We start from the raw sequence: 20,747 nt of genomic DNA, 5'->3' as shown, positions 1-20,747 counted from the left end.
CAAATATGTCTCTTTAATAAACAAAGATCTATGATTGGACTAACTGGATCTGTATAAAAGATCCTCTGCTTTCCTACTGACGCACTAATTTAGCAGTAAGAAGTGCTTATCTTTTCATTGAGATTGAAATTCATTCCTGTTTACACTACTGTCTAAACTTGGCTCATACGATATAAAAATTACTTTAAAGTCCTATGAAGGATTTAGGACTTTAGAGAGATGTGGGTGACTCACAAGCTTCTGAAATTCACTTTAGATGTACACTGTAGCACCAGTGCTCGGACTCATTCATCGACTTACTGCTAAACACCAGAGACGTCTCTGAGCCAAGGAACAAATAGCTTCAGACAGAAAAGAACAGCTAAATAAGGCACATAATTTTTTTTTTTTTTTTTTTAGGAATAAAACACCTAAAAACCAATTCGGAGATCCCAAGGCATGGTCAAAGAAACTGCTAATGTGCAACTCAGAGTATTTATTTGCTATAATTTCAAACTGTTGGATCGTATTTGCTCAAAACATTTTGACAACATTAACTTGAGTTTATTACAGTTCTGGTGAAGTTTGTTACATTTATTGCAAATTTTTGGAATTCACTTGATGTTGCAGAACTTGAGACATGTATTAATTTTTTTAGAAATTTGTCCAGAAGAACTGAACTGACAGTAACAAAAGTTTGCTATTGTGCTACTGTAAATAGCTTCTTTTTGATGGTTGTGGTGTTTATATATATATATATATAGTTAGGCAAGCACACAGAAAAGATAAAATAAAAACAGGAGTTTAACCAACATGATCACCTAGAAGAGCAAATAGAATAAAATTGTTCTGCAAGTGAACTGTCCTATAGATGGCATAATGGAGGAAAAAAGGCATTTAAATCATCAGAGTAATCAAAGGAGTGAAAGTAGAGCAGAGGTAATTAGCTGGCAGCCTAGTAGAGGCTACTGACATTCATGCTACTGACATAACATGCAAAAGTAGCATACGGGAGAAGGCAGAAGGCTGTTCAACGACTTGAGAAATGTGGGAAACTACTTAATAATTGCCATGGGTTATTAATTTTACGTGTACGTAAAATAGATTTTGCAAATGCACTCACAAAATAAATAAATAGTACAGTCATAAACAAATAGCTAAGAGGAAACAAAATCTTTTCATCTGAGAACTACATACATAAGATGGAAATAATATCTGATTTCAACTGCAACTCCAAACCCAAAGCACTATTTTTTTTAATACATTTTTCTCTATAATATTTATCTTACAAATGAAATCAGATGTAGTTATCTGCCAGAAATGTTTTAATAAGCTGCAAAATAGGAAAATATAGTATTAAAATTCAAAAAATTTTTTATTCCCTCCAGTTCCTTTTCTTTTTTCTTTTTTTTTTTTTTAATCTAATTGGGACCAACTGGCCTCATTGCTTCTTATAAACTTAGCAATATATATTCAGAAAAAGGAATAAAAATGAACAGATGTTTCTCCTTAAAGAAGTCAGACAAAGATTTTTCTTACACAATAAATCAGCTGCTAGTGGATTTCCAGGACACTGCTCCAGGCTAACTGTTTAGGCATGTCTTAAAAAAAAGGGCTTTACCTCTGTATGTATCCAAAACTGGTAAAGTAGATTAAATTGCAGATGAACAGCAAACACTGATGGTGGAATGAAAAGAGCCATGGGTAAGTTGAACATCTGGAAAATGAAAAAAAATAATACACTTATCAATCTAAAATTGTGATGATATAATGAAGTACTATCTCAGGAGCTCAAAGCATTGCACAAGATAATTCCATCTTAACATGCCTCTGTAATGTAGACGTTAGATAGAATAGATACTGATTATTAAATTGCTACTAGACAAGGAATAACGAGTGAGATATAAATTGCTGTGAAAGTCATTTGTCAAAAGTAATAAAGTGAGCAAGCAGTAAAATCAAGTAAAGAATTCAGAAATCCTGAGATGATACATTTATTCTCTGAAATGCATGGAGTAGACAGCAACATATCCTCGACAGGAAGGCTTTAATTTTAGGGGAGAATTATCACAGAGTAAGCAAGGTGTGAATTTATAGCACTGTAGACATCCCCTATGCGAGCACCAAAAGGGTAAGGCAGAGTTTACTCCACTTTCAAAACTGATTACAAATTTTTGCCCTAACTTGCTCACAGCACATCCCTTGAAACCAGGACATACTGCTGGATTACAAAAATGGGCTAGCACAGAAGTAGTTTCAGCAAACTATCTCCTTAGAAAAAAGATTATTTCTTGTAAACAGAGAAAAGTCTCAGTACAATCAATCAACCACTCTGCTGGCTGAGCAATAGGGTAAGACTTCCATGCACTGACATGTAAAAATTACCTTTTTTTCTTCCTCCTTTTACCTGACTTTGCATGACATCAGCTGAATTAACGAGTTAATTCTTCCCTAAACAGATTCAAATTCCTTTTCTACTTCATACAAAATAAAGTCTTTAAATATCAGAGAAGAAATTTGATAGCCCAGATAGGCCTCCTGAGCAGCAAATTGCTTAAGCATAGGTCTGCGGAAAAACAATGCATGGTATTTAACGATGATATTCCTCCTGTTTTTGTCAAGAGGTCTATCCAGTAGGTAAGACATCAAGCTGGGGGTGTGAAACAAATGCACTTCCAACCCAGTGATGTGACTGACACAAAAGTCACCACAGTGATTTGCCGACGTTAGAAGCCAATGGATAACTCCAGCTTGGTCTGCAGTCTTCAACACTGGAAAGAAACCACAAAATCACAGGAGCTTCAGCATTACCTTCTAGGGCTGTGACAGCTGTGATTTCAAAAACTACATTCAAAGACTACATGGATCACAGCTGCCCTACAAACTATACATACATTTTTCCTGTTTAAATGCCATGGAAGTTATTTTTCAAGATGTAAAAGAATCCAAAGATAGAAGGACTGCACTGAGCTTGTGGAACTTACAGAACATCAATTATCTAGCTTTAATCAGTACTTGAAGACCAAAGTGTTTGTGCAACATTTCTGAAACCAAAAAAGAGAAAAATATATTGAGAAGTTGAATTTCACACATTTAATTCCTAATAATCATGCAATCTCAGTAAATTCACACAAATTCACAGCTACTCTTACTGAAGGTGGGAGCTAGTAAATGTCATCATGGAGGTGCAGCATTTAAGTATGAAATTTTGAGATGGTTATGAGACATTTTTTAGAGTTAAATATTTAGAGCAGATCAGACTACCAGCAACCTGGACACCCTTGGTATTCAATTACTAAAAGTGCAGTAAGCTCCAGGAAAAGAGACTGGGAGATATTTGTCTCATGACAGCCAGAAGGCTGGCATGTTTTTTCTCAAAATCTTACAGTGAAGTCAAGGAAGGACTAGGACACATGGCCAGTAAAGTTACTGCAATTTTCTCTTATTATTGATTATACCTGTCTAATGGCATGATAAGAGCAGGAAATTTAAAAAAAAAAAAAAAAAAAAAAAAAGAACAGAGAGGAAGTTAGGTGAATAATTGAAAAAAAGAAAAAAACAGATGGTTTTCAGATTATTCATGGAAGTGATTGCAGGATTTAAAGCAGAGTTAAAGATAATATGCTTTTCCCCTAAAAGTTGCAGAATGCAATTTGGTGGTATTTACAGGTAACTCAGAGGGGAAGGAAGGATCATCTTCACGTTTATTTTGTAACCTACTTCTCAGAATGACTACTGGGATTTTCCTACTAAATAGCAAGATGAAGAAAATATCATATAAATACGTAAAATTGAGAATGCTTTTCTAGCTGCCTCATGTTTCTTTCAATGCAAGCTTTATTTTATAGAGACAGGATTTGAAAAATCATTTCTGAAAGCTGAAGCCATACAAAGAGTTAAAATCCTCTTATATAAAAAAAAGTCTCCCATTTGTGGTTGTACTGCAACAAGATCAACATCAGAAAGAAAAGAAATTTTTGACTGGAAACACCAATTTACCAAATCAAAACATTTCCTGGGAACTTACTAGCTTTCACTAATTTGCAGAAGAAAAGCTTTCCTGGCTCAGAGATGGAATTTCTGGTCAAAACTGCAGAAAAATGTCACACTCAAATCTTTTCCCACGTGTGAATTCAGCAACAGAAATTGAGAGAGAGCCACAGTGAGTGATAACCTGGGAAATGCACTCATTGAGGAAGCAGAGAGGAATTCATGCATCGCAGCTGTGTGTCAACAACTAAGGAACTGGCTTTTCTGGAACAGTGTATGTCCACCACATTGCTGAATGCTCTCTGAATTGGGCATTCTCTATCTTTCTGTCTCTACTAAGTAAAAGCTTATAAATGCTTCCACAAAGAAATGGAAAGATGTGAATATTATGAAGTTTAGCAGAAGGGCAGAGTTTCCTGAACAGGACCAGCACTGAGTCCATCTCTCTCTGGCCCTGTCGCTGGGGTTAGCTGCTAATCTTCTCAGCAAAAAGCAAAGGGACTATGGTGCACAGCAATGCTCTGATGCTCTGCAAGAAAATTACTCCCAGCTAGCTAGCTAGTTCACATGAGATGTACTTTTGTGAGGATTCATTGGGAAATAAAGATTCTGTGCCAGAACAAAGAGTTACCTGTTTCCTGTCTAAAATTATATACAGGCATTTCCACTACTTTTAAAGCATCAGGTGTAATTCAAACCATTAGATCTAAGTTGATTAGATAGCTTTATATAAATTTCAAACTAAAGTCTTACCCTTGGATGACAGTTAAGTACTGGTACTCAAGGAACTAAGCCACATCTTTTCATGCATCCTCCTTTCACAACTGCACTTTAACTAAGCATTTCATGAGTTGCAAAAAACTGTATACAACATCAGCTTGCTGATGTCTTCTTAAAAATTAATGCACACTCTTTCCATCTTTTCACTCCAAATAGGCTTCAAAACCACTTCACAGTCTAACAGTAGGTCTGCTTCTCCACAGCCTCTCCACTGGACAAATGGAAATGCTTTGTGTGCAAGTGATTTGAAGTGACAGACATTCAATTTCAAGGTCAGTACAGCTCATGCCAGTGATTGTACTTAAAACATGTTTTTCTCTTCTCTTTCATTTCACATCTTTTCAATCAGCCCAAGCACAACCCACACAGATTGTTATGCTGATTTATTTATCTTACAATGCTTAACTTAAAACACATACAGATCTGGCAACAGAAAAGTCTCACAATCCCACAACAGCCACCGTGACTTTCTCACAGCACCCACAGAACTGGATGGAAACTGCATTCAGCAGTACAGTTTCAGTGACATCAGACTATTCTCAAAGATTAACTAAAGATTTCACTGAGTTTCAGCTTCCAAGCAGATTCATCCATGAGGTTCTGGGAAAGTCTGGCAGTCCAAAAATAACACAAATGCAAGAATTAGCAGGAATTGTGTTCATGCACATTAAGGCTTTGGAGAAAGAAAACCAGACACTTCCCAAAAATTCTGGAGAGAGGAAAATCCTCGTATTTACATCAACAAAATGCTTTGGTTAATATCAAATATTTGGTAGAAGTGGATTTCTACACTGTTTTCCCTTTTCTCAAAGCAAATCAATGTTAAATGAGCATGTTATTTGCCAAATGATACCAGTGTGGTCCTGAGGATGGTCTCCAGAACCTAAGAAAACCAGACATCTTAGCCTCCCTGAATATTTTGTGCTCTCAAAGGCATCATCCTCAGAATCAAGCAAGCAAAGTGCTCATACACACACCCATCTGTACACACACAGGCTTTTTGTCTCTTTTGAATTATTGTTTTTGTTAAGCATTTGAACATATGGTCCCAATGGGTATATGTTCAAAGGTTAAATCTTTAACATGGCCATATTTATATAGGAAGCAGAGCAGTGACAGAGATATTTCCACTATTGTTCATTATGGCCATTTAAAGTTGAGGCATTGCTGCTAACATCAGATGACTATTTTATGAATAAAGTTAACATGAAATTATAGAAAAGAGTTTAAGACAAAACTCAAAAATAGTTTCCCTTTCTCAGGTTCCTAAAGAACCTCTTTTTTTTTTTTTTTTTTTTTTAACCTACTAACCTCATATTATGCTCTTGAAAAAATTATGAACAGGCTAAACCCACGTTCAGTTATGTGAGATAAATCCAGTTGCTCATAGGCTAATCACAGAAATTGCCAGAGGTCTGTGAGTTTCTTCCACCCACCTGTATTACAACTCACTGGAGCACAACTTTTATACATTTTATATACTTTATAATATATATTTAATGTTACTTTAATATCTAATGCAGATAGTTCAAATTGTCAAATTATAATCTTAAAAAAAGAAAGAAACAAAAAATCTAAGTTAAAAAAAAAAGCATTCAAAAGAGAATATAAGAAAGCAACTGATGAAAAGTGGCAATTACTCTGAGCCCAAAACTAAAAATGGGATAGTATTTTCAACGAATTTATGAATGTATCTGAAAATATATGTTTATAAATCTGTGAGTAACTGTCTTATTTTCTATTTTGATGTGTATATAACTCACTATTTAAATTTTATCTGAAACAAAACTAGGTAAAAGTGGTGGCATACTTCTTTGACTTTGAGTGCTGACACATGTCACTAGTGGAGACAAATAAATCTGTTTGCATGTGTCCAAAGTAATCTTTACTTGTTTCTTTCTCTGCTCCATTCAGCTACAGAGAAATTTTAGAGTGGTTATATTATACTCTGAACTTTTCCTGTACTTATGCATGAATAACTAAACAAAGAACTATCCTCTTTACTTGGGAAATTATGAATATATTAAAAAGAACTAGTCTTCTTAACTATTGTATCTCTTTTCAGGTTTGCTCTAAAAGCATTGATGAATTACTTTTAAAGCTTATGACTTTCAGATTCTTCCGTTTCATCTCCTCTGCTTTTCAGAGCCAAATATCTTAAATAATTAATCTTCTTCAAAAGGAAATAAACATTGTATTTTCACTTCTACTAAATCATGGTGATATCGTTTGTCAAATCCTGTGCAACTTACCCAGGAGGTGTATCTTTGTAGAAAGGATTGTCTCAGGGCTGTGAACAAGTTGTAATCTTCAGAACTATGATGTACCTGGTGCGCTGCCCACAGTATATTAACCTCTGCAAAATAGATAATTTCTAATGATGTATGTACGAGTGAATAAAGTAATACTTGTTTCCCATGGCCTTTTTTTCTTCAGCTAAATACAACTAATCTTCCAATTTACACTTTGCTATTATCGTGTAATATAGCATACCAGGTAATAAAAACTACTGTTCAGAGAGAGCTTCAGTAGGATGGGTTAAATGTCAATAAGCAGATACAAGTCAGTGTAACTTTTGTGTCGATGAAAGTGAGACTACAGCAGGAACAAAAGTCATCATGGGAGGGGCAGAAGGAGATATGAGAAGCGAGCTTACATTCAGAAAAACATTCAGAAAGCCTGAGCTAAGTCTCCTGATAACATGAGATTCATTAGGAGCTCCATGGGGTTAACAGGGACAAGGACTGACTACGTCTTAAAGCTTTCATTGTTTACTGAAGTTATAATTCAACACTAGAAGGAAACACAGAATGTTCCACTAGTCTTATGCTTTGTATTTAAACAACTTAACCAACATCTGCTTGTTATGCTTTTCTGGAGCACGTAAATCCACTTGTACCACAGACCACAAAACACCATTGCCTGCCCACTCTTTTTACACAAATGGAAAAACAAATGGCTTCTTTCTGGAAAGTGTTGGAAATTCTGGAATCAGTCAAAAGACAGTGAAAATTCTGTTGTGTTACAGTTAAGAAAAGTTGCTGGAATAAGGGCAAAAACAGGGTCAGGTGGTTTTTTTTCTGAAAGTGTGACACCTCTGTTGTACTACAGTGAAGAAAAATATTTCAAAATCCTATCTGTATTTCAAAACATTTTCTCATATAGTGCAAATTTGGATGCTCTCTTCACAATGAATATTTACTTTTTTTTTTTTTTTTTTAAAATCTAAACAGTCTTAAGTGAGAGGTTATCAAACAGAAAAGAAAGCCAGAAAAAACTCACGGCCATCAGATATAAAGACACAAAGAAAGAGGAAGACCTTAATCACAACAGAATGGGAAAGTGGGTGGCTAATGTAGATCAAATAACGCCTATTTAGCACAAAAACTAATTCAAGATCACATACATCCCAAGGGATGAAGCATACTCAAAGCCTCAGCAGATTACAGAAATTACAAGTTAACTAGCTGTCCACCAGCTGCGTGGTACCTTCACCACTGAATTGTTTGACCCAAACAATCAGAGAAATGCCATTTGCAGATATTATAACACCACTCACAGAATGATCTTATAATGTGTATTTGAAGGTTTGAAATTATCTAGCGTCAAGCTTCCACTCAGTAGTTCAGGCCTGTTGATTAAAATATTTGCAATGTGAAAAGATCAATCTTAAGGTGCCTGAAACATTTCAATGGAATTGACAGTCTTGAAACAGGAAGTAACAGACTTGTATGTTAGATAATGAGATTTTAAAATGTAATGAATTTTGATGGATTTTTGGCAGACTGCATAACAACACCATTTCTGCATATTTTCTAAGAAAATCCTTACCATTGCTGAATGGAAACTGTAGGTTCAGTTATCATAAAACTAACTTAACATTCAACCTGAGAATTATTAATTCTTTAAAGCATTTCTTCCTGAAGCAGCAAACGTTCACTGTATCAAGAATTAGTGATCTCTCTCTCTCTCAAAAAAAAAAAAAAAAAAAAAAATCAAAAAAATAACACTAACAAAACATCTTGATTTACTCCAGCCTAATGAGCTCACTAGGAGATGAATTATTCAGGTGAGCTTCAGTACTCAATAATAATTTGTATTTAAAATGTTTCCCAAGACCTCAACAGAAGCTAAATGAGTGAAAAAAGCATCTGAAAAGGTGGAGGTTAAAGACCTGTCTCCTTAGTTGTTTTAAAAGCATTTACTTCCTATCACAAACTGTGTGTAACACAAGCCTCCGCTCAATGAAGTACAGCTGTACAAACAGGGTACAGTAACTGGATCTTGCTTCTTTCCCTCAGTCATTTTTCTGCATTGTGAAAAGTTCAAGGAAGAGAATCTATGATGATTTTTACAGTCTACTTTCACTCTAGTTAAGGTCAAATGGCTTTCAAAATGAATTACTAAAAAGACATTTTATTAATATTCATTTTTCAGTTAAACTGCCTCTTACACTAACAACAGTAACAAGGTAACTGAATATTGGTAAAATGTTAATCTTTCAGATCTGCAAGTCAGCCTAAACGATCTATCACTCAAAAATATACCACAGGAATATTAGGGACATAAACAAAAATTTATGTCAAAAGTAATTTAACCACTAAAGCTGTTTCAGACTTTTTCTGCTACAGTTAAGTGAATTAAATCTTCCTCCTAAAGTCTCTTCTTGCTGACATTAACATCACCGTCTGTGTTAAATTCCTTGATCAGAAATAATTTCTGTCCCCAGCATTAATGTGAAGAAACTGACTATCCATTACTTCTTTTTGAAAGAGAAGAATAATTTCATGAATAAGTATAAAATGGATCACTCCAAAACTCATTCTGTAACCAACAGCACACTAAAAATATTAAATATTACTGTAATTACAGGTAAAAGACATCTCACAAATGTAAGAAACAGACCAACAGATCAAGAACTCATTGAAGAAACAGATCAAGCACTCATTAAAGAATGCAGCTGGTTACTCATTAACTACCCAAATCAGGGAAGTATGTGTCTACATAAAGGGTAGACCCCTAACAAATGGGCTGTGGTTTCATTTTTTTATTCATATGTAATGATGACTACTTGAAGCAAAGTGAAAAATGAATAAGAATGAAATTAATAAAGACCATCTCCCATGTACTTTCTAATGTTTATTATTATGTAATGGGTAAAAATAAGAGAGAGAGACAGTTCTTATTGGATTGTGCGCGCATGTGTGTGTGTGGGGGGGGGGGGGGGGGGATTTTTAAAGAAAAAAGGAAGTATGATCATGTTTTGTAGATCTCACCAGTTAACGGTCACCAATGAAACCACAGGGAAAAGAAATAGGCAAAAGAACTGCCACCTAATGCTCCAAAGATATTTTTGATGATGCATTCTAAGTCACTGTTACAGAAAATATAAAAATTACATAACTGAAATACACATATGCACAAAATCATTCTTTTTGATTGGGAAGAGTGAACGTCATAGAAGCACGGGATAATTGGTTGAAAAGATTAGATATCTAGTCTAACCTGCTCTCACCAGAAAAAACCACCAAGTTTCTGAGGGTCAGTTAAGCCTTGGAAACTTCCTAAAACAGAAACTCTCCATAACCCATTCCATGAGGCCTGAATGTCCTCATGGTGGAAAAGTATTTCCTTATATCCAACCAGAACCTTTTTATATCCACCAACTCTGTCCTCTCATCATGTACTTCTACACAGAACCTGGCTCCAGTGTCTTGATAGCCAATGCTTCATCAGTGCTGCAAAGCTACATTTAGGTTTTTCCAAAGCCTCTTTCTCTCTGATTCAGTTCCCTCAGTCTCTAATTTTCTTTCTTTTATCAATAAAAGTAATAATATTGGACTAATGGTAAAAAAAAAACAAATAAAAAACAAAAAATAAAAATTCTCCTCTGCTCTTAGCCCAATTAGTTTAGCAGTTGCAAGTCTAAGTCTGAGATAACTTCATGTAGACTTGACAAGCTAAAGAGAAAACTGAAGACTAGATGATAACCCATCCATCATCCAAAACACATAGCACCAATTTCCTTTCCTTCCTCACTGATCTAAATGGCACTATTCATTCTCTCATGGAATTACATGCTGAATATTTCAGGATTTATACTAAGTGACGTGAAAATATTCATTGACCTTGTGCAATGATAAAAGTAACATATTAAACTATAACTAACTTCAGTAGCAAGATGTTGTTCTCATCTTCCCTATGTCCAATTAAGGCATCTGATCTTCACTCATTAAAAGGAAGACAAGGAAATTCACATTGGCAAAGGAGGCCCTTACTCTGCTGGGTTTTAAGTTGTATAAGTTCTGTCACAACTACATAAAATGGAAATAACATCTTTCACTTTGATTAGACATAGGTTTTCAATATGCAGAAAAAGATCACTAAATTTCTTTCCTACTTTGATCTTTCTTTCTTTTGGAAAAGCCAAAAAGAATATATTATGTTTTCCCTCATTCCCTTCTGCTCTACCTCCTCTTCTTAATCAAAATATAAACATTCAGTTTTACATACCAGAACAATGATATCAGTGTGGCATAAATGTCTCCAATTAGCTTTAATTTTTTTCTATTTCAGATACGTTCCTTGCCCCCAGTTAATCAAATCTCTTTTGGAGGCCAAAAGATAGATCCAACAACAGGGCCATATTTCACTGTTGAAGTAAGTATTCCCTTGTGGTGGTAAAAACTGGTCACTATACACATATAATTTCCCTTTATGAACATAGGACGTGGGAACTTCAAAATGAGACTTTTTTGTTTGTTTCAGTGATTTCCACATCCCATCACATTTTGATTAAGTACTGGAGAAAATACATTTGCCCAAATAACCGGTGGTAATTTCAAGAAGTTGCATGATTTAAACCAACAATTCTTCACAATTAAATGATAAAGATTTGACGGATCTTTATCTAGTTTTAAAGTTAAGATAGATCTTTTAATTAAAAAGGGGCAATTTCTTTTCACATTTCTTTTACTGCACTTGGATTTCTGAATGTAAGAAAAACTAAAAAAAAAAAACAAAAAAACAAAAAACAAACAAAAAAAAAAACCAACAACCCAAGGTGATTTAGAAATATGTCCATATCATATACTGAGTAATGTAAAGTTTTTGTTCTCTTTCAATCAACACTGATGTAGCTAAGAGAACAGGTGAAAGTTTCTCTTTATTATCTACATAAACAAAACCTTCAGTTTGACTACACGTCATTTTACAAATTAGATACATTCGTTATATAGTAATTAATTGAACTAGTTATTTACTTAGAAGATAGGTCCTGCTGCTACTGATTACCAGACTACAATGAACTTCACAATGCCAGACACGTGGCAAGAAATTCTCACCAACAGTGTGGTCCCTCCTGACCCCAGCACGGCACATAAATAGTGATCATGTCATAAGTCTATATTTCTCCTGTCAGCATTAGTAGAAGAGAAGCTCCACTTATTTACAAAACCACAACTGTTTGATTACTCATGACCTTCACCCTCCACTCTAATTGATTTGCTTCTGAATGCTTCTTTTCATGCTTCTGAAATGTTTGAACAGATCTGTTCTCATGCAGAGCTCTTACCAAAGGTTATCCTTACCACCTGAATTCTATATTGGATGAAACAACCACTGAGACAGAAATTCGTAGATTTATTGCTGGGAGGGAGAATTACTGTTTTTTTTTTAAATAAAATTTGGATAAAAATAACTGTGTCTTGGAACAATGTGGATGCCTTTAAGAAGTCACCTCAGAATCCATTATATCGCACATAGAATCATAAAGGCTGGAAAAGACCACTAAGTACATCTAGTCCAATTGTTGACCTATTACCACCATGGCCACTAAACCATGAAAAAAGAAATCTTCCTACACAGGTTAATCATCACCTCTCTGTCAGAAGTACATACCTGCCCTTATTAAGTCTTTTGTGGTGTGATGCCTCTTTCCTTAGTCTTCTGACCCAACTTTGCTTTATGCTTTTCATTTAAATGTTCAATAAGTTTTGTAAGATATGCTGTATGCTAAAAGCCTCTGCTTCCTTCATATTGTGAATTTAACTTTAATAGGAACAAATTCTTCCCTCAGCTACATTAATGTAAGCAGAGGGCTGTATGAGAACAAGATTAGATTTCAAGGACATATCTGGAAGACTCTATCACATACCACACACAAAGAAACCTACATACAGGGAAATGTATATATCTTTTTGTTTTTTTTTTTTTTAATAAGACTTTGTGATCTTGACTACAGTGAGTGTTAGTAATAGTTTGTGTTCCTGGGACAGTCACACCTAAAAATCAAAAGACTAACTATAAGTAGAACTGTGATTGAGTCATGAATTAGACATGATTTATTGCATTGCTTCAAAAATTTTGAACTTTCCTCTTCTGCACATTTTTATTAGAAAACACCTACCTATGCATATATATCTGATGAGATCACTTATCAGCAATTAGAGAATAGAAGTTCCATTGCTGGCTAGGGGAACCAGACTAATTTAGTCTTTGTTCTCAGGATCTGTTTCAGGAGGTTAAGCAGAACAAGGCAGAAGCTCCCTTACAAGACTCAATCTATTCCTCTTTGGTCATTTTGCAATTAAGTGTTGCAGTATTCACGTAGTTACAGCATAGACAATGCTTCATGTCACACAAGCAGTCTCAAATGGAAAATAACGCTACAATATGAAATTCTGAAGTATATTTAATTGTAATCCAGAAATTTTGCTAGGAAATCTCACTAGACACTGAACCTTCCATGATGCAAGATGTGTTTTTTCTGTGCTTTGTTTGGTATTATCTGTTTTTCAGCTCTCTTCTTGAATTACTCTATGCGGTCAGCAAACTATTTACTGAGTGGGCTAACTTATAATCAAGTAATACATGGTATATGCTCCCATGCCTTACAAGCCAAAAACTGAAGCAACCTTCTACAAAACCTGCCTCCAGAATCTGTCCACATGTCAAAATCTCCTGTTTGATCTGCTGCCACACCAGTTGAAAACACAAAACTGCTCCCACACGAAAATCTACAATAAGATCTGCAAAACTTAAGATGCAGAATGGTCTAGGGAAACGTGGGAAGACCCAGGACAAGCCAAAGTATTACATATGCTGCCCAGAAGATCATATCCCCTCATAGCAAAAATCTGAGAGGACTAAACTATCCTCCCATACACTTCTGAATCTGTAAAGTATTTAAGATATAACATGGTCAAAAAAGCAGAGCTTAGCCAGGTCAAAAACAATGGCCCACACAACAAATAAATGTCCTATTTTATTTCATACGCATAGGATGGAAAGACATCAAGAAAACGACTCAGCGCTCCCCGAGACTTCCTCTTTTTTCTTGTAAGAGTAGTTCCCTCAGAAGCTAAAATGCATGAATCACACTTTCTGCAACATAGTTATATCAATACAAATACAAGTCTAACATCATTACAGCAGGTCAGTCCTAATCCACAGGACTTCATTCACTTCATTGACTTCATTCATAATTTTTTCAGTCCACTGCAGCATCTCACACAAATTCTTTTATACCAGCTTGCCTGAGTATGACCTGTATGACCTGTTTCTCATACATTCCTAGAGCCAGCTCTCTAGTTGCTTGGACCAGCTTTGTGGCTGGTCAGTTTTGTTCATCGGAGTTCTGAGTGATCTCTGTTGCAAAAAGCTGTATCTTTGTACTTTGTGGAATCATGACAGCAGCAACTGTTAGACAATTGCTTGTCTCTTTCATGGTTGTAAGAAGTGAGGCTATTTTCTGTCTGCCCTGGCTTTCATGAGAGATTCTTTATGTTTAATAGTCTGAAAACAGCGCTGATTATTACCAAATAAATAAATAATCAGTGTCATGGTACCTTAAAAGATAACTACGTCATAGCCTAAAATCTAGTTTGTGAACCCAGTCCCAAGCCATGTCACATTTCCCAGCATACATACACTATTCGGCCAAGTCCTTTGGTTACCCTTCCTTCAGTAGTTACAGTGATGTTTGCCCACCTGAGTCTCACAACCTCCTGATTGAATGACATGGTATGAACTCTCACACCTCATTGCTGTATCAAGTTTTTGCAGCACTTAGCTCTTTCCACACCTTTTTTATTTTTATTTTTTACTACAAAGAGGAGAATATAGTTCATTAATCACCCCATCACAAATCATTCTATTGAACTAGATTTATATATTAAAATTAAAACCTGCAACAAATTCCTTTTAAAGGAGAAGATCCTCAGCAGCTGGTGCAAAATGCCTTTTATTAAGCTACGTCAATTCAGACAAGCTGCAAACTTGAGTCAAGCTTTTCCAAATATGGCTGATTGCAGCACTGGCAATCCTTAGTTCTGAGTATTTGCCAGCCTGTATAATATAACTTGGTGTTGCTGAATACTTATGTCAAACTGTGGTAGAAATGTGTGAAACACATTAGCTGTGACCAAATCAGCACTTTACTCCTTAGCTCGACGATAAAAAGAACTGAAACTAAGTTAATTCTTAAAAAAATTATTTCAGAGAGCCTATAGATACATAGTTTACTTCTCAAATTTCTTATGTATATTTACAATATTTTTTCTGAAAGCCCCTTTGCCACTGAAATGTCAGCTTATGCAATTTGTATATATATTCATTTTTGAGGGTCATAGAAGGAAAATACTGGAATTAAATGGGGAAAGAAAATCGAGGATAATCCTTTTTTTTTTTTTTTTTTTTTTTTTGTAGGCTTTTGTTTTGTTTTGTTTTTTTGAGAGAGAGAGAGAGCGGGGGAGAAAGAGAGAGAAAGAGGGAGAGAGAGAGAGAGAGAGAGAGTTCTTAACCTCCTGCATTCTGGGCTGTCTCTATACAAGATTGATGTCTGGTGTCACTGTTAGGAAGTGCAAACTGTTCAGCTTCATTGCAATCTATGTCCTCATCCTCTTGCTCCACAGGATACCACATACTTTGGCAGGCAATATTCAGATGGGAAGCACTTTAATGGCAAGAATAGATGCCAGTGAAACCTTTTCCCACAATGTTCAAAACTCTAAACTTACATACGCTACAGAAAAATAAAGCTGCAGGATATAAGGAAGAAAACAATAACATATTAATTTAGCCACATTACTTTACTTTTTCTTCACTTTTTTTATCTTTACTTTTTGCCCCCCAGAACAATACATTAAAAAAATGCTAGGGAAATATAAAAAAGTAAAGAAAGATAGAAAGACAGAAATAAAAGAAAACAAAAATGAACAGGAAAAAATTAAAGTCCTCCAACTTAAAAACAAAAACAGATTTTTGAAAAAGAAATATACATGGGCACTTCATTCAACCTCTACTTTGTTCTACTTTTCAGGCAGCATTCCTGCATTCATTTATTTGGCTCTTCATTTTTTCAAAGCCAGAAAGAGTAAGTCTTAACACTGACAATGCAGTGCAGTTATTCCAGTGTAAAAGTGGAATTAGTTCTACAGAGTATTCTCCTGCAGGGTTTTAATTGATTTATTAACTAAGTTCCAGAATGATAGATACTTGCAAATGCAGATTAGACTTAGAAAAGAATCCATTAAAATTTACTGAGAATATCAGGGAAACCTGGGGGATGTGCAGGATACACCACACCCCTTAAATCAACATTTAAAATATTCTAGGGAAAAAATATATATATATGTAATAAAAAAAAAAAAAAAAAAAAAAAAAGAAGTGTATGCACGACTTCGCTCCCACCAGCTTCTGGATTTACAAACTACAGGAAAACCCAGACAAACATTTTAGGAAATGCACATGTGTTCTATATGGATCTAATCCAAAACTTACTGAATTCAGTTAAAAAATGTCCATTAGCTTTACCAGATCTTGAAACAGGTTCATTATATATTATGCAGTTTGAAACAAAGGACTGTTAACACTTCAAACTCAAGTTCAGGCATCAAGGCCAATCATATTTATTTATATGCTTGTTTTATAAATGTCTCACATTCTTTCTCACAGAAATCAAATGAGCTAATATATGCTTGGAGTAATAGCTTACTAAGCAGTGATAGACTTAGTGCTTATTTGCAGTGTATGTGACATATACAAAAAGAAATGTGCATTTTCACCTTTCAGAGCTGACCATAGATATTCTGCGTGCATTAAACAGCTACCTGTTGTTGCAACTGTCATAGAACAGACTGGCTCTGGGCACTATTAAGTATGATGAAACTTTAACATCCTTTTCCATTTATCATTTGAACAAGAAGAACATGGAAGAAATATAGATAGATTAGATAAGGAGACCAAACCACAGGCAACTTGTCAAAGCACACAGCCACAATTTAAAAGTGAAAAATGATCAAATTAGCTTGCTTTAATATGGATCCAAGCCAGGATCCATCTTGTACAGCCCAGCCCCAGGTCCATCAGCTAGGACTGTCTAGAGGGTGCCTCTAACACCACCACCAATGTAATCTTTCAGATTTTCTCTCCCACTACACCCTGCTCTGTCCCTTCAGCACAGAACAAAGACATACCTAAATTAATTCTACACAAATTTAGGCTCATCTTTATGCTGAAGCAATCCCTGGAGCTACAACAGTTTAATTAGACATGCTCAGCAAAAAGACATAAATTACATTTCAACAAAACCTTTTACTTTGTTGTCCACTGTTAATGATACTGTTTTATTCTTTGAACACGAGTCAGAGGTGTCATTTACATAAATATTTTGGGGAAAGAGGAAGTAGAATAATTAATTACTAGATGAAGATTGATAAAAGCATAGTCAAAGTAGCTTCTCTCTTACAGCCTATTCCAATGTTCCCTTTAAGTTTTGGTAGTGGTAACTGTGGGGCCAAACCTGCTTCAGCACTCCCTGCAGACAAAGATCTCAGGCTTAGGAGTTTAAGAGGGCTAGTAACAACAGCAGCTAACAGTTGAATCTGGAGGTGTGGGGGAACAGGAATACAAACATGCTCCTCTGCTGCTAATTCAGAGTGATTTGTTGAAGGACAGCTATAGCACTTGACCTGTAAAAATGCACTCCTTCTACATGCTCACTGGTTTTCGCAGCCACATCTCCTGGCTGTTATTACATTTTCTGACTTTTAAGACGTACATCTAATGGCTAAATAATTTGTAGCTGAGCTAACAGAATGGAGAGGATTGCAGAGACAGAAATGATTTTTAACTAATTAACTGTGTCATAGTAATATATTTCATTGTAAATTAAGTAATTTTTATCCTTTACCCATTTCCTCTAACCTATGAAAACAAGCTGAGATTGGAAGTTCAATGCAATGTTCATTTTCTGTACTTCATTCTTTCCAAAAACACAAAAATAAGCATTAAAGCTATGAAGTGCAAGACACAAGACTGCAGACTTACCTCAACCACTAAAGTTGTATATAGGAAACAGTTCTGCCTAAGAAAAATAGTCTCCTCTATTTTATAAAGTGTCATTATTATCTGGCAAGTGTAGGGTATTTTATTTTAAATATAAAAATAGAAGGTTTTTTTTTTTTTTTTTTTTTTTTTTTCAGCTTAGAGATCTCTGGTTAAAATCCGTTGCTAGCCAAAATTACTGACCCAAAATGAGAGCTTGCTGCCTGGCCTCTTTAAGTAGACTCTGCCAAATGTAACTCTAGTCTACCAAAAAGATCATGCTACTCTACAGCCAAACTCCTCCCACAGTTGGCGGGGGAGGAGAGAGAAACAGAGAATCTCTCTCTATTTATCTGCAAAGTGTTGATTTTTTTATAGAAAACATACTTGTAAATACAATTTTTTTACAGTGTGTTAAGACATATCAAACAGCAAGTATTTATGTATAATTTCATAAGATATTTTATATGCACGCCAGTACCCATTATCTCTACATCCAGCATGGGAGCTCTCAAAGCTTGTAAGTTAAATGACTACCCCATATTCATCCCAGAAGTAACTACTATTCTGGGGTGGAAAGCTCCAGCAACGGATGAAATCTCGCTTTTGGTTGCTCAGCCAGCAGGCTCACAGCATCCACTGAATGGAGGCCAGAGGGAAACACAGCACAACTGTGTCGGTCCAGGCTAAGAACCTTTGCTAAAACCCTGGAGGAATTGCTAAAAGGTAACATGAGAGAATCATGACCCAGGCAATCAAAGTGGTATAGTTTATAGCACCTGGTGCAAGTAATAAAAACATCTAGGCTATGACTAGTGGTCATAGTACAAGAACACTCACCGTTTACCCCTACCAATAAATAATATTTTAAAAAACAAGGCATGAATACAAGCAAATTTTGTTTTTCAAATGCTGCTAGAACACATCAGTACATTAGATTAACATGCACTTATAAAGAAATGGAAAAACATGTATGTATTATTTTGAAGAAACTGAGCAAATTATTACTTAAATGGTTAAGTTGCTTTGATCTCATTTAAATGATATTTCTAATTACTCAACCACTGCCTTTGAGAAGTAACATATTCAATAAAATGAAAAGAGAATTAAAAGGGACAGAACAGTGCATGTCTCTGTGCCTTATTTTGTAAAATGAAAATATTGCTCCATGTTTACTTCCCTCTGGTTCTGGCAAAAGTAGCTGAAGTTTATGAGTACTAAATGCTTTCCTTATTCCCAAGAAAAATTACAAGAAACTTAGTACTACCCAGAAAAAAAAAAAAAAGAAGAAGAATAAATGCCTTAATAGGATGTTGGTGATATTATAAACATTGTATGTATATATATATATATACACATATATCTGTTTTTCAGAATAAAAGTAAAATAAACACTTCCATTTTTAAGTGCTCAAGGCAATCATATTACCACATAGATTTCCACCTAGTCTTAACCACATCACTCTTCTAATTATCTATATACATTTTCTGAACGTAGACTACAAACCCTTAAATCAGGAGCATTTACTTCTGTGTGTTTTTGAGTATCCAGGATCTAGAAGCCTCAGCCTCTTCTGAGACCTGGGAACTCCTGTACCATAAGACCACATAAGGTCTGAATAACCAAACTTATAAGGAAAGATTTATAAAGGCATACTAAAGACAGATACATTTGTTTCTGGAATAGGATAGGACTGGTGAAGCAGAGCTCAGTGGAAAAGCAGGTGGTTGAGATTATAATCAACCAATCAAACAAACTCAAGCAAGCTGGACCAGATGGCCTTTTTTCTGTTACTAATATTACTTATGTTCCTATTCAGCTGTAAGAAGTTACAAATAGTTTACCTGTTCATATTTTTCTGACTCAAATTACATAAGATCAATGCTCTCACTTCACCATCACGTTAAAAGTTATCATGACACTGTCTGTAGTTGTATTTAATAATTTACAATGCTACCTACTCAGAAGAGAAACTGGTAGGTGTAACAGAAGTCCTGCCTTTTACAACACATTTTATGTAGCAAGCCGTAGAAAAAGCTAAAGAGAGAAGCAGAACAAAAACAAAACAGACAAACAAACAAAAGAAGCAGAACAAGGCCCCAGAAACCTTAACCTCTAAAGGCTAAATGCTACTAGATACAAACAAAATCTAAAGTTAAAATATATTTCTTGTATCAAAAAATGAAATTTTGAAGGAAAAGTCATGGCCGTGACTAACATGTAGTAACACAGATGGAATGATACATTAATCTACAACTGCATTAAACATATCCACATCTCTCCTTCATCTGATATGAGGCACAGTTCAATCTTTAAATACAACTTTGGGAAGGCATTTCACAGGTGCAAGAAAAAGCTTAACAATGAAACACTCAATTTGCATTAATTTATTTCAAAACTTTTATGTACAATTTTCACATATAATACTTAGTTTAAAACAAGATAAAGTGAAAGTGGCTTCTGCATGACCGTGGAAGCAAATTGCTGTTAAGAAAGCAAACTTACTGCTAGTTGCAAAGCACATTCTGATTCAGTAAAAATTTTAATAATCCACTGAAACAGTTTTAAAATAGTTTGAAAATAGTTTAAGTTAATTTAATTAAAAATAGTTTTAAAAAGAGCAGCACAATATTATTATGACTGGATGCAAGAGCTCATTAATTCAACACATC

At 35.0% G+C, this 20,747-nt stretch overlaps 1 protein-coding gene across 1 annotated transcript in view; it reads right to left on the bottom strand.

Moving 5' to 3' along the window:
• Nucleotides 1-20,747, bottom strand: part of AGMO (alkylglycerol monooxygenase) — a 178,440-nt gene that overhangs the window by 98,377 nt on the left and 59,316 nt on the right. Inside the window, exons 3-4 of the mRNA XM_042816867.1 lie at nucleotides 7,002-7,105; nucleotides 1,601-1,696 (exon numbers count right to left, since the gene is read on the bottom strand). Of these exons, the coding sequence (XP_042672801.1) occupies nucleotides 1,601-1,696; nucleotides 7,002-7,105 (200 nt within the window). The remainder of the gene's footprint in view (nucleotides 1-1,600; nucleotides 1,697-7,001; nucleotides 7,106-20,747) is intronic.

The sequence above is a fragment of the Centrocercus urophasianus genome, unplaced genomic scaffold (assembly GCF_019232065.1).
Source record: "Centrocercus urophasianus isolate 14NV4802_14NV808 unplaced genomic scaffold, USGS_Curo_1.0 seq_16, whole genome shotgun sequence".
In the NCBI taxonomy this organism is placed as follows: domain Eukaryota; kingdom Metazoa; phylum Chordata; class Aves; order Galliformes; family Phasianidae; genus Centrocercus; species Centrocercus urophasianus.
Note: the sequence above shows the minus strand (reverse complement) of the source record. Positions and strands in the feature narration are given on the sequence as shown.